Source organism: Carcharodon carcharias, chromosome 8 (genome assembly GCF_017639515.1).
Source record: "Carcharodon carcharias isolate sCarCar2 chromosome 8, sCarCar2.pri, whole genome shotgun sequence".
In the NCBI taxonomy this organism is placed as follows: domain Eukaryota; kingdom Metazoa; phylum Chordata; class Chondrichthyes; order Lamniformes; family Lamnidae; genus Carcharodon; species Carcharodon carcharias.
The window spans coordinates 159,738,607-159,751,041 of record NC_054474.1 but is presented as its reverse complement, the minus strand read 5'-3'; the positions used below and the strand labels follow the sequence as shown (position 1 = coordinate 159,751,041).

The 12,435-nt window shown below is 39.9% G+C and overlaps 2 protein-coding genes across 6 annotated transcripts in view; one reads left to right on the top strand and one right to left on the bottom strand.

Moving 5' to 3' along the window:
• The window catches only part of nup188 (nucleoporin 188), an 86,157-nt gene extending 84,724 nt beyond the window's left edge, over positions 1–1,433 (bottom strand). For both annotated transcript variants that reach the window (XM_041193417.1, XM_041193418.1), the window contains exon 1: positions 1,401–1,433. In XM_041193417.1, coding sequence (XP_041049351.1) covers positions 1,401–1,432 — 32 coding nt within the window. In that variant the 5' untranslated portion in view covers position 1,433. The remainder of the gene's footprint in view (positions 1–1,400) is intronic.
• A 142-nt stretch (positions 1,434–1,575) lies between these two features.
• Positions 1,576–12,186, top strand: dolk (dolichol kinase). 4 transcript variants are annotated; one of them, XM_041194009.1, is made up of 3 exons: positions 1,576–1,657; positions 6,184–8,065; positions 9,508–12,186. In XM_041194009.1, the coding sequence occupies exon 2, from the start codon at positions 6,362–6,364 to the stop codon at positions 7,931–7,933; it is 1,572 nt and encodes a 523-aa protein (XP_041049943.1). In that variant the 5' UTR covers positions 1,576–1,657; positions 6,184–6,361; the 3' UTR covers positions 7,934–8,065; positions 9,508–12,186. The 4 variants fall into 4 exon arrangements, with proteins under 4 accessions (XP_041049943.1, XP_041049945.1, XP_041049946.1 ...); XM_041194011.1 differs by having other exon boundaries at positions 1,606–1,672; positions 10,701–12,186; XM_041194012.1 differs by having other exon boundaries at positions 1,606–1,672; positions 10,679–12,186.
• The last annotated feature ends 249 nt before the right edge of the window (positions 12,187–12,435 follow it).

Here is a 12,435-nt window from a genome sequence, read left to right as displayed (position 1 = left end):
AAAAGCTTCAGAGAGATAAATTTTGAGGAGGATCTTAAAGAGAGTGAGAGAGAGAGACAGATGAAGAAACAAGAGAGGTTTTGGGAGAAGCACCAAATAATACACTACTTAATTTTGCAAGTTAAAATTATCCCATAAATGAATGAGTTTGTCCTCATGCATAATTTTTAAGATGGCAATCCAGACAGTACTATTTAGCACATGGCAGAGATTAGGAAAGAAAACCATAAGAATTAAAAAATAGAAAAGGGAAAAGATGTACAATTCTCAGTATCTAAATGAAGAACAAAATGACAAGTTTAATATTTTCAAGAAAATCTCTCCACTAATTCAAAGGCAAGTTTTCACAAAAATATTAACCGTTATTTTCTCTTCACATTCTGGTTGCAAAATTTATAGGCAACATTGAATCATCAAGCGTTTGAAAGAAATTCTAGATTCCATAAGTAGATAACAATTTTACTCCACACTCACTGACCACATAAATTATCACACAGACTTCTAACTGCAGAACTCGCCAAGTTGCTACATCATAAAAGTTCTGTATGAACAGTGCTAGCTCATGATACTTTTCTCACTGGATAAAGCGAAGGGGATGGGGGCGGGTGGCAGAGATTAAAAATGCATTTCAGCCTGAATAACACAGCCAATTAAAGTGAAACCAAGCCTCTCACTAAAATGTAATGCGTATTCCAAAACGAAAGACTGAGCCTAGCAATCAGTCATTCTCACTCATGGTACTGGCACTGCACTGAGGGACATTGAGTATCCTTAGATTCGTAACACACACACGCACAGGGCCTGAGAGATGTTAGGAAGGCTGACTAAAACTGGATTTGTGGAGGTTTGCTAACATATCTGACTGCTGAACAGATCATGTGCCATCCACATTACTGGGACTACTTGTACGAGAGCCTTGTTCGCAAGACCTTCTTTGGTCGAGAGCTGAGAATACCAGGCGCTATTTGAAGATCCTGGGTCCCAGGCGTTCCTTTCAGATCAGTGAGTGGCGGGGGTGAGAGAAAGAACAGTTTCCTGTCAGGATTCCTGTAAATGTATGTCCCTTGACGGAAAAAATACCCGTAAAGCAACAATTTTGGAAATACTTGTTTGCAAACAGAGCGGGGTAAAAGATTAAAACTAATCTCCATGAGGGGCCAAAACCCCACTTGAGCGCAATTATCTGTCAGCCTGATGGAGAGTTTGAATGTAAACTCGTGTCCAGCGCGCTCTCACCCAGTTACCAACTGTAAATCCCCAGGAACTGTATGCACCGACCTCCGATTCGCCCTTTATTTCAAATAATGTACATTTATTCCGCACAGACACTTGGCTTTGATTCGAATTGGGTTTTCTTTTTGTTTTTAATTTTAAAAAAAGTTTCATGTATTCATCTTTACCTCACATACGGCCCCACTGCCGCCGCCGCCATTACCGACCCGCCTCACGTGACCGACGCTTGTGCATTGCCCCCCTCCGCACGTGACCTGCGTCGGCCCCGCCCTCTGTCCTGACCGAGAACCAGAGTCCCACCCTCTTCACGTGACCGACATCGGCCCGCCTTTCTTCCGCACGTGACCTTCGACGGACAACTTCTCCGGGCGGCTTGTGTCAGGTGATTTCCTTTTCATCATGGCCACCTCCTGGAAGGTGAAAGGTGTGTGTTTGTGTGGTGAGAGATATTTTTTATTACGGATGATGCTTTTTTTTGTATTTTTTCTAACTGTTTTGTTTTGCTGGTGGGATATTAAAGTGGGGGAATGTTCCTCTTTATTATTGTTTTCATATTCCCTACTAGCAATCGAATGCTTTTTATTCCGAGTGTTCCTAATCAGTAGCTGCTATTCTTAATCAAAAGGCACTGTAGAGATCCACGGGCTGCAAGACTATTTTTTTCCACCACTCGCCACTGCTAAAATTATTTAATAAACCCGCTGATCTGACAGTTTCTTTCTTAGACACGCCCACCCCTCCCTGTTTTTGAATTGTGACTGGAGGATTAGGGTGTGTACTATAACTGGAACTGATTTATCACTGATCAAAGTCTTTTTGAGGGAAGGTTTACTGTAACTATCCCACTTTCACTATTACACTTTCCTACCAGTTGTTTGCTATTTTTGGCTGACAATTATTATGTAAATTGAAATTTGAATATTGTATTTTGGATTCAGTTATTCAGTTTTCTTCATTTTGCCTGTTGGGCATTTTGTACTGGGCATATGCAATCTGTTTCCTGACCCCTGCAGTGTACATTTGGCCTGTGGGTTGTTGTCAGCTATTTCTAGCTCAGTACAGTCGCAAACCTCACATGTCTTGCTCATCTGGAGTGTAATTATCTCATTTTGGTTTTAAATGTCATCTGAGTTGATAGGTCCCTTAAAAATAAACACAGGTTGGTATCTTTGAAATTGATTACATGCCAATTGAATATTTTTGATAAGTAGGGATTATGAAAATCAGATTTTATTTTTCCAGCAATATATCACTGGACAATTAATCAGTTTAAAAACTGTCCCCTCAAATTTGTGAAAAAACCCACAAAATATTCCTTATCAAAAATCAGGCCAAGAGGTTAGCACCCACATTTGTATGTTGTCTATGCCATGCTGGCATCACAGATGAGTTGCACGCACATCCCCAGACCCAATGTTTGGAAGGAAAATAAAGAAATGCTGTGCAGTTTGTACTTTTATGACTTCTTTAGGACTATATTCTTGACACTGCAGCAATTGTCAATCATCCATTCCTCATTACATATTGAACAAGACAAGCACAGTTACCACATAGTAGTTCCCTGAAAACTTGGTTTCAGTCAAAGACTGGTTAATGTCATACATTGTTTATTCAAAGCATGAATGTACCACTTCCATGTACATGCTCCAGGAATATTTAACTTACACAAGCATGACAACAATTAAGCATCAGTTTTTCAATTTCAGGGGTTTTTTTAGGAGTTAAGTCAGCCTGCACTCAGTGGTAGAACTCTCATCTCTAAGTCAGAAGGTTGTCAGTTCAATTCCCATTGCAGAGTCTTGAGCACAGTGTCTAGGCTGACCAGTGCAGCCCTGAGGGAGTGCTGCACTGTTAGAAGTGCCATGTTTCGGATGAAATGTATATTGAGGCCCCTTCTGCTCTCTCAGGTGGATGTGAAAGATCCCATGGCACTATTTGCATAAAAACAGGGAAGTTACCCTCGATGTCCTGGCCAGAATGTATCCTTCAACTATCAGTAAAATAGATTATCTAGTCATTATTTCATTGAAGATTGTGGGACCTTGCTGTGTGCAAATTGGCTGCCAAGTTTCCTAAGTTACAACAGTGACTACACTTCAAAAATATTTACTTGGCTGTAAAGTGCTTTGGGACATCCTGAGGCTGTGAAAGGCACTATTTAAATGCAAGTGTTTTCTTCAAGTATTAGTCTGATGGTGAGTTGTGTTAAGATATTGACTGTGAACTGTGTAAGTAATTGTGATTTTTCATTTTGCTTGACTGCACATTTTTAAGGACTTTACTTGTCTTCTTGAGTTCTAGTGATGTTCAAAATAAAATTGTGTATAAAATTATGAGGGGCATAGATAAGGTAGACAGGAAGGAACTTTTCCCCTTGGTGGAGGGATCAATAACCACAGGGCATAGATTTAAGTTAAGGGGCAGAAGGTTTAGAGGCGATGTGAGGAAGAATTTTTTCTCCCAGAGGGTGGTGGGAATCTGGAACTCATTACCTGAAAGGGTGGTAGAGGCAGAAACCCTCATAACATTTAAGAAGTATTTGGATGTGCACTTGCGATGCCGCGGCATACAAGGCTATGGGCCTAGTGCTGGAAAATGGGATTAGAATAGTTAGGTACTTGTTTGACTGGTGCAGAGTCAATGGGCCGAAGGGCCTTTTTCTGCGCTGTAGACCTCTATGACTCTAAAAATTGCTGTTTGCTGATTTTCTCCAAATTTGCCTGGGTATTTTGGAACTCAAGGTTTGCCAACTGATTCACTGATTTTCTCTTTATTTGAATTAAAACCTGGGCTTTCAAATTGGAAATAAAAACTAGTTTTAATGAGCCTTAATTATAAGCTTCATTCAGAACAGAACCGTAACCTTGAGAACTAAGCAATAGGCCCTGTAGGTCTTACTTACAGTAAGAGGAACTTATTTTGTGAAAAGGTTTTAACTTTATCCATATGCACAAAAAAGCAACCAAGGTATTTCGATGGGTTTATAATCTGTCAGAATTTCTTTCTAACAAAAAATACACTGCTTCCGTGTCACCAATTAAACATCCTGCTGTTCATTCACGTGATTTGTCTATTTAAGATATATACTTTAAGCTAAAAATTATAACACACAGGAAGAGATATGAAACAAAAACATAAATCATATGTTACAGATATCTATGGATGATGCCAGAAGGATGAAGGACACAAGTAGCACTTCACTAAGACTTAGACCTGAAAAAAATTTCGTCGGGAAACAGGAAAAAGCCCAGGAAAGCATTGAAATACCCAAAGTCACAAAAATGCAGGAAGCCTGAACAATTTTAATTTTGTTTAGCGATTTTTGGTCACTGAAAGAGACATTCAGTGCCATGTATTGAAGCTGGTTAAAAAGGCTAATGAGATATAGGTCATTATCTAAAGAGGGCTGGAATTCAAAGGGGTCAAAGTTATGTTACAGTTGACAGAGCTCTGAATAGGACCCAATGCACTGCATTCAGTTCTGAGCACTGCACCTCTGAAAGGATATATTAGCCTTGGAGGTGGTGCAGCACATGTTCACCAAAAGGGTACTGGGGCTAAAAGTGTTAAATTATGAGGGCAGATTGCCTGGTATGGGCTATATTCCCTTCGATATAGAAGATTAATGGATGATCTAATTGAGATGTGTAAGATGATCAAAGTTGAATAAGTTGGGTAGATTGAAACTGTTTGCTCAGGTGAGAGAGTGTAGAACAAGGGAATGTAACCTCAAAAATAGAGCTCAGCCATTCAGAAGGAAGCTCAGAAAGCATTCCTTGACACAAGGGTTAATGGAATTCTGGAACCCTCTCCCTAGAAAGCTCTTGAGGTGGGGACAATTGAAAATTTCAAAACTGAAATTGATGGATTTTTGTTAGGCAATGGCATGAAGGGCTAAGGAACCAAAACAGGTAGCTGGAATTGAAATACGTATCTGTCAGAATCTAGTTGAGTGGTGGAACTGGCTCAAGGGGCTGAATGGCCTACTCCTGTTCCTATGTCACAACAGAGAACGCAAAACACAATGCACAATCAATTCTTGTATTTACGTTAATGATGGCAGGATTTATATATTTTGTCTGCTGGAATGGAAGATACAACAGATAGTCTACCCTCCTTGTCAATTAATTATATGTTTCCCAGTTAACTGCATCAGACAGATGGTATATAGAACAACAGCTGAAGCCTCCTCAGCCCAACTACCTTGGAAGTGTTTATTAATTCAGCAAAATGGTGGTATTGTTAGCACAATAATGTTAGTGATTCTGCATCAATCATTGGTTTTCAGTAGAATTTTTGCATTTAATTCGTTATTCTAAACTGGAAATGAATTGGCTAGTGGCTCCCTTCATTCAATGTATTCTAATCTGATGGCATTAACATTTTTCTGCCTGTTTATCACTGAAATAATGGGATGTCAAAAAAACTATTGTTACTCATTGCCAGTTGACTACTGAGGTCACATAATGATGAGGATATTATGTTTTTTATCAAGGGTCTTTCTGGAGACTATGTTGTATAAACTGGGTTCTGTCTATTCCACTCCCATAAGCTTCACTTTAAAGCATCACCCAGAGACAGAACCAAAAACATTTGAAAATCTCACATTATTTCTGTTTGTTGGGTGGTAGGTGGGGGTGGGGGGAAGGAATGTCACCTGAGCAGGAAATTCGCATGCAAATTGGTTAAAAACTAGACTGTGAGCTCAGCTTCAGACCGCATGGTGCTTAACTGCTGATCTCCCCAATACGAAGTGAGCTGAATTAAAGACAAATGTAAGCAAGCTTGGTGAATCTAACGGATTGTTAAATTTCACCCCTGTATCTGACTTACTGACATTCCTTTTGAGTGATGCGCAAATGGATGAAAAAGCCTCTCTACAACATTTGGCACTATTATCTTATAATCTAACTGTAACTAATGCAGTCTACATTACAATCTCTGTTCCAGGTCTGACAGTCAGTTAGATCTACCCAGTTGCACAGTTGGAAGAAAAACCAATCAGACAAAGGGGAAATTTAACCGAATAAATCTTGGCAAATGGAATGGAACCTCAAACACTTCCCTGGATTCTAGAATAATTAAAACTTTCTCAATACTCTGTACGTCAGAAGAAAAATCTGCAGCTATGTTGAAAAATCCTGTCTTTGTGGAGTCTAGCATTGTTTTCATCATTGTATTGTCTGTCCACGCTGTGATCTGGAACACCTTTTCCTGGTGCACACTTGCTTTGGCAATTCAGGCTCTTTACGTTCAGCACAAGTGGGACCGGCTACTGAAGTCTGGAAATGCAGTTTTTCAATATAGAACGGCCTTTAGTAGTGGCCTGCTGCCAGCCAGCGTGGTTTTGCCTCTGCTAGGAATCGTGTTAAAGGAGCAGTGGGAAACGGTCGGAAATGTACAGTTTGAACGGTTCTGCATTGTGTGTTCGGCTGCGGGAATGGCCATTGCTCTGTTCATCTCATTGCTGGGTTTGGGCCTCACAAAGCCACTGCCCACTAATACCAGCATTGTGTACGGTTTCGCAACCAGCGCCATAATATATGGTCTTAGGCACACTCTTTCTGTTTCTGAGGTCATCGAAATCCTGGAGGTGTTATTGATTTTTGTTTATCTTTCTCTCATTGTCCTTTATATTATGCCACGGAGCTTCACCCCAGGAGAAGTTATGTTGTTCTTGTCAGGTTTGAGCATAGTCACCAACCAGCTGATCAAACGTTCTTTGACTTTCGGAGATGGTGGATATGATCCACTTGCATCATTCCTCTTGGTAACTGTGGTTGGGACGGCCCTTCTGGGATTGATTTTCACTATTTTGTACTGCTTCATGGACTCTAAGACCTGGGCTTCATCACTGATTTTCCATGTGACAGCAGTCATTTTTGGATTGGGAATCATGGTGCCCTGGTTCTACCGACTGACCAGGAACCATCTTTTTGCTTGGCTTCTCAACTTCCTCACATCCACCAGAACCAGGATCTACCTACTGAGCTACTGGATCACACTGGCATTTCTTGCTTCACTCATTGTCTTTCATCAGAACAGTAAGCAATCATCTGAATCGAAAGAGTACAAAGCTTCCACAGCTATGCGGAAGAGCTTCCATTTCATTATAGTAGCAACCTACATCCCAGGCCTCATCTATGATCGTCCGTTACTCTATATTGCTGCTGTGGTTTGCTTTGCTGCGTTTGTGGTGTTGGAATATATAAGGCATTTTAAGATTAAACCACTTGGAATGATATTGAGACCAATGCTGGCCCTGTTTCTTGATGACCGTGATAGTGGTCCTTTGATCCTGACGCACATTTACCTGCTGCTAGGACTGACCCTGCCTGTATGGTTGTTCCCCGGAGTGTTTGTCCCAAACAGTTCTTTTCCGGGGGAGGTAGCACTAGCTCCCTATGCTGGAGTCCTGGCCGTGGGGATTGGCGACGCCATGGCCTCTGCTATTGGAAGCACAATGGGAGAAGTTAGGTGGCCTGGAACGAAAAAGACCTTTGAAGGAACAGCAACCTCTGTCTTTGCCCAGATCATTGCTGTTGCTTTGATTCTCATCTTTGACAAAACAGTGAGTCTAAATGGCAGCTACACCTGGATTATGGGATCTATTGTTCTAGTCTCACTGCTAGAAGCTTACACTGATCAAATAGACAATCTTCTATTGCCTTTGTATCTTTTCCTTATGTTGATGGTTTGAATGGGGTAATTGGATGTACGCTTATATCGTGGTGAATATTCTGTTTTTTTCAGGTACAAGGGCAGTATCCCTTTAACTGAAGTACAAAAACATACCAATGCCACCAGAAGAAGGAAATCATAATATTCAGAGGTGACTCAAAGCAAGTTAATATCTAACTGATAAATTATTAATTTAAGGCAGTGGTAACCATCATACAAAAGAATGTGTTACGGCTTCCCCAATACTAAATTCATTCCGCCAGGCGAAATTAAGCCGTACCCACAAGGAAGGTCCCCTAGTTTATTCCCTGGTCTATACTGAATTAACTTATCTCCCCTTGGCTGAGGGAGATCAATTAAAATAAATCAGCCAGGGTTTCCACTCCTCAAAATTTATAAAGAAAGAAAGATGTTAATGTTTCAGGCGTACCCCTTCATTCGAACAGAAGAATGAAGAACTGTGTCTGAAACATCAGAATGGTAAATGGCCACTGCTGGTGCCTTTCACATGTACCTCAACACAAGTCAGCGGTTTGAAGAGGGAAAATTTGTTGAGTGGTACTTATCAGTTTTTAAAAATAAAACAAAAATAATGCAATCAATTGCATTGATGCAATCATATCAATCTTTTTATTTCTGATGCTTGATTGGCCATGACCGCTGTTCTTTTCTTCACCCAATCAGAAGCCAAATTTTGCAATAAATAAACTACTGCAGGTGCTGGAAATCTGAGACAATAACCAAAATTGCTGGAAACACACAGCAGGTCAGACAACAACTGTAATGAAAGGCAAAATGGTTAATATTTAAAGATTAATCTTATAAATGTTCTAATAAAGGGTAATGGCTGAAGGGTTAACCTTTACCTTGCTTTACAAATATTGCCTGACTTGCAGAGTTCTTCCAGCATTTTCTGTTTTTGTTTCAGATTTCCAGCATCTGCAGTATTTTGATTTTGTAGACTCCTAGACTCCAGTGACTCCTTTTGTTGAACAGTTCTCATGTGGCTATTAGATAAGAATGGTTTTGGGCTCAATATTAAATGCTCTTTCACTAACCCCACCCTGCATAATCAAATAGAGAAGATGGGAGAATAGAACTGATAAGATTTTGTTTTTTAAAAAGAGCAAGTATTGACTAAAGAAAAATATTTTATTTGTACTCTCAATAAGATGATCTACTGATAGTAGAGTGTTATGGATTTCCATTGCTTGTAATCAGGTGCAGAACCCACACCTCAAAACATTTGCAAACCTAATCAAGCACTAAAGATTTTACTGAATGTAAAATCATGGCTGAATCCTATATGCTATACATTTTGGAAAATGCAGCGAACATTAGTCCTTAATGATTCCAAGTCAGCCAGGAATGGTACTAGAATAATTTGCAATAATGCAGAACCACACTCACAAAGCGTTTTTAGTATTAGGTATTCTGTTAAACTGTGTAAACGTAAGCAAGTTTTAATCTATCACTGGGGAAAGAAGCACTGCACAGACAGAAGGAGCTTCTTCAGAGTAAGTGAAGGCAATATTAGGCAGGGTAAAAGAATTGGTGAGCCACTCAATCCAAGTCACTCTGTCCATCTTACAGGAACTGCTCCAGAAAATAATCAAGACATGGAAATCAGTTGCCAGTCATTCAGCAGTGACTTGTGTCTTGTCCTAAATCATACATAAGAACAAAAGAAATAGGAGCAAGAATAGACCACGTAGCTCCTCGACCCTGTTCCATCATTTAAATAAGATCTTGGTCAATCATCTGCCTCGTCGCCATTTTCCTGCATGTTCCCCATATCCCACGATTTCCTAAGTGACCAAAATCCTGTCTATCTCAGCCTTAAATATATTCAATGATGGCGCATCCACAACCCTCACCCTCTGAGTGAAGAAATTTCTCCTCATCTCAGTCCTAAATGATTGGCACCATAACCAGAGACTGTGCCCCCGTGTTCTAAATTCCCCAGGTGGGGAAACAACCTCCGTGAATACCTTGTCAAGCCCCAATCCTAAAAGTTCTGGTTTTGGCTTGGTGTAAATTTTTATCTAATTATGTCCATATGAAGCCACCTTGGATACATTTCCGATGTTAAAGGCGCTTTTTAAATACAAGTTTTTGATGCCAGGAACAGAATGAGTGGAGAAAGACAGATATCCTTATAAAGCAACCTCCGAGACAAATACACACACAAGAAAAAGAGCTTACAATGGTCTTTAGTTGCTAGAGAACAAAATCACAACTATGTTGCATTCTGCACTAATTTATTTTTTTAACTTCTTGTTTTTCTCTTGCTGAGTGGGGCAGGTGTCACATTCCAAATTTCACCCCTAGGTGGATGTTAGTTTGTCTCATGTTTTCTGATTGGGTGATAGTTATCAGATCCACACCCACCTGAGAAAACTTAATCTCTTGGATGAAGAGGGGGAAAAAATTCACTACCTCATAATAATTGACTGGTGGACTCTTTAATAAACATTTTTTTGGGGTGCAATATTGCTGCTAAGGTAGAACATGAGTTTCATGACTAGGGCTGTGCTGATCAACTATCAGTTTAAACAGTTGCTATCCACCTTATCTTCAAAATAATGTATATTAAATAAGTTATATTAGAAAAGCTTGACTTTGTCGAGCTTTAGGATCAGGTAGTGGAATAAGCTAGGCATCTAGATGCTAGTTGCTATCTTGTGACGCCAGTTGGGAAACATGGGAGTACAGACATTAGGGCAGGTTCAAGCTTGGCTGTGACATATTTGTGGTAAAATAGGCTGACAACATTTACTGCCCAGGCATATGAATGAAGAATGACCACTGGACCATACACTGGAAGGATGTCAGACATGAGGAGCAGCAAGAGCGACTGCCTGCAGAGAAGGCGGCAGGAGACCAAATGTGTTTACACTGAAGTTTCTCCCTAATGCTAGTGTTGTATTTCATTCAAAACTAAACATAAGCACAAGTCATAGAATGCAACAAGAAGGATACCATCTCTTATCACTTCAGTTTGCTGGAGGACTGATAAATTGAAGCACTGTTCCTTCCATATCATGTTGGGACACTTTAATAATACAAGTTAAATATTTCCCACAGTTGGATGATTTTTCTTTTATTTAAGTGATGTTTTGCACTGTAAAATGATTGTTGTCTTGAAGAAGTTTATTGAAATGAGATTTCTTGATTGTAAACTTTTGATAAGGTGCATGTACAGCTGTTTATAATGGAATAGCATTAGGAAATGGAAGGTTCCGCAGGGCTACAAAACATTAAAAAAAACATGTAAAATAAATCTATAATTAAGTATCACTAGCTGTGATTACCCAATATGTGCTTTGTTAACCCCTAAGCTGATGTGTATAAGACAACTTCATGTAGTTTGCTTGGCACCCGGCAGTTGACCTAGAAGTTTTTAACAATGTTGCACTGATGTTGGATTAGTTTTCACGTGGCTATTGTCTCCAGTTATTAGTTTTAGTGATCCGTGAGTATTTGTTTCTATAGCCTCTTATCCCTTCTGGCCTATTCCAGTATCATCTCTGCTTCCTCCTATGCTGTCTCCTACACCCTCTCTTCTCTGTACCCTCTTCCCCATCCCCCCTACCATCAGTCATGACCAAAGAATCCTTGTGTATGTCCCCCAACTTCATGCCACATTTACCTGTCTGAACGTTCACAGCCAGTAGCACCCATACATCATCATCTGATCACCGCCATTATTATCCACAGAGGAAACAAGGTGTCTGGAACCATCCCTCTGAACCATTGGAGTGAGAAGGGGAGAAGTGGGAAAAGATGAAAGGAAGCAGAGATGAAACAGGAAAAATTCAAAGGCAGCCATGTATTTATAATCCCCATGCATACAGACATCTATATATCCCAGTGTAAGGAATTCATAATTTTAGCACTTTCGTTCAGTTCAAATTCCCACTTTGGGGCCACACAAGTAAAGCAGCTAATCAGGTCCCCTGAAATCTCATCACGTCTATTACCATGCTAGCCTACTGGACATTACTCCACAGATGCAACACATTCTGTGTCTTAGATATATTTATGGTACAGATTGTAGTGCAATTAATATACAGCCTCTTTCTTCCCCCACCCCACCTTCAAATGTGCTCAGGTTCAAATGGCCATCTCTGGTTTGGCTGCACTTCATCCGTGTATTGATTACCTTATATATTATGCTTACATTGATCTGTATTGTAGTGAAGTGTAGAAAGTTTGCACTGTATTCACTGAAAGTGTAAAATGTCACAATAAATTGGAACTTATTGATCATCCAAGTGGATTTGATGATCTTCTTTCCTTCCTTTTCATAATACTAGCTCTCTTTCTTCACAATTTCTGCACCAAGGGAACCAAACATGATGTAAACAAGTCTTCAAAAGGCGTAAACAAGTTTCCCAAGACTTGTTGATTCTAATTAATATTTGGGTATCTGAGCCAAGATCCTTAGGCATCCTCGCAAGATGCACAACTTACTTCAGTTTCTGTCAGGTTTATTACAGCATACTGAAATAATTAACT

Excerpts from the sequence above, each read along its gene's own strand:
- dolk (XM_041194009.1), top strand. The coding sequence starts at position 6,362 with ATGTTGAAAAATCCTGTCTTTGTGGAGTCTAGCATTGTTTTCATCATT.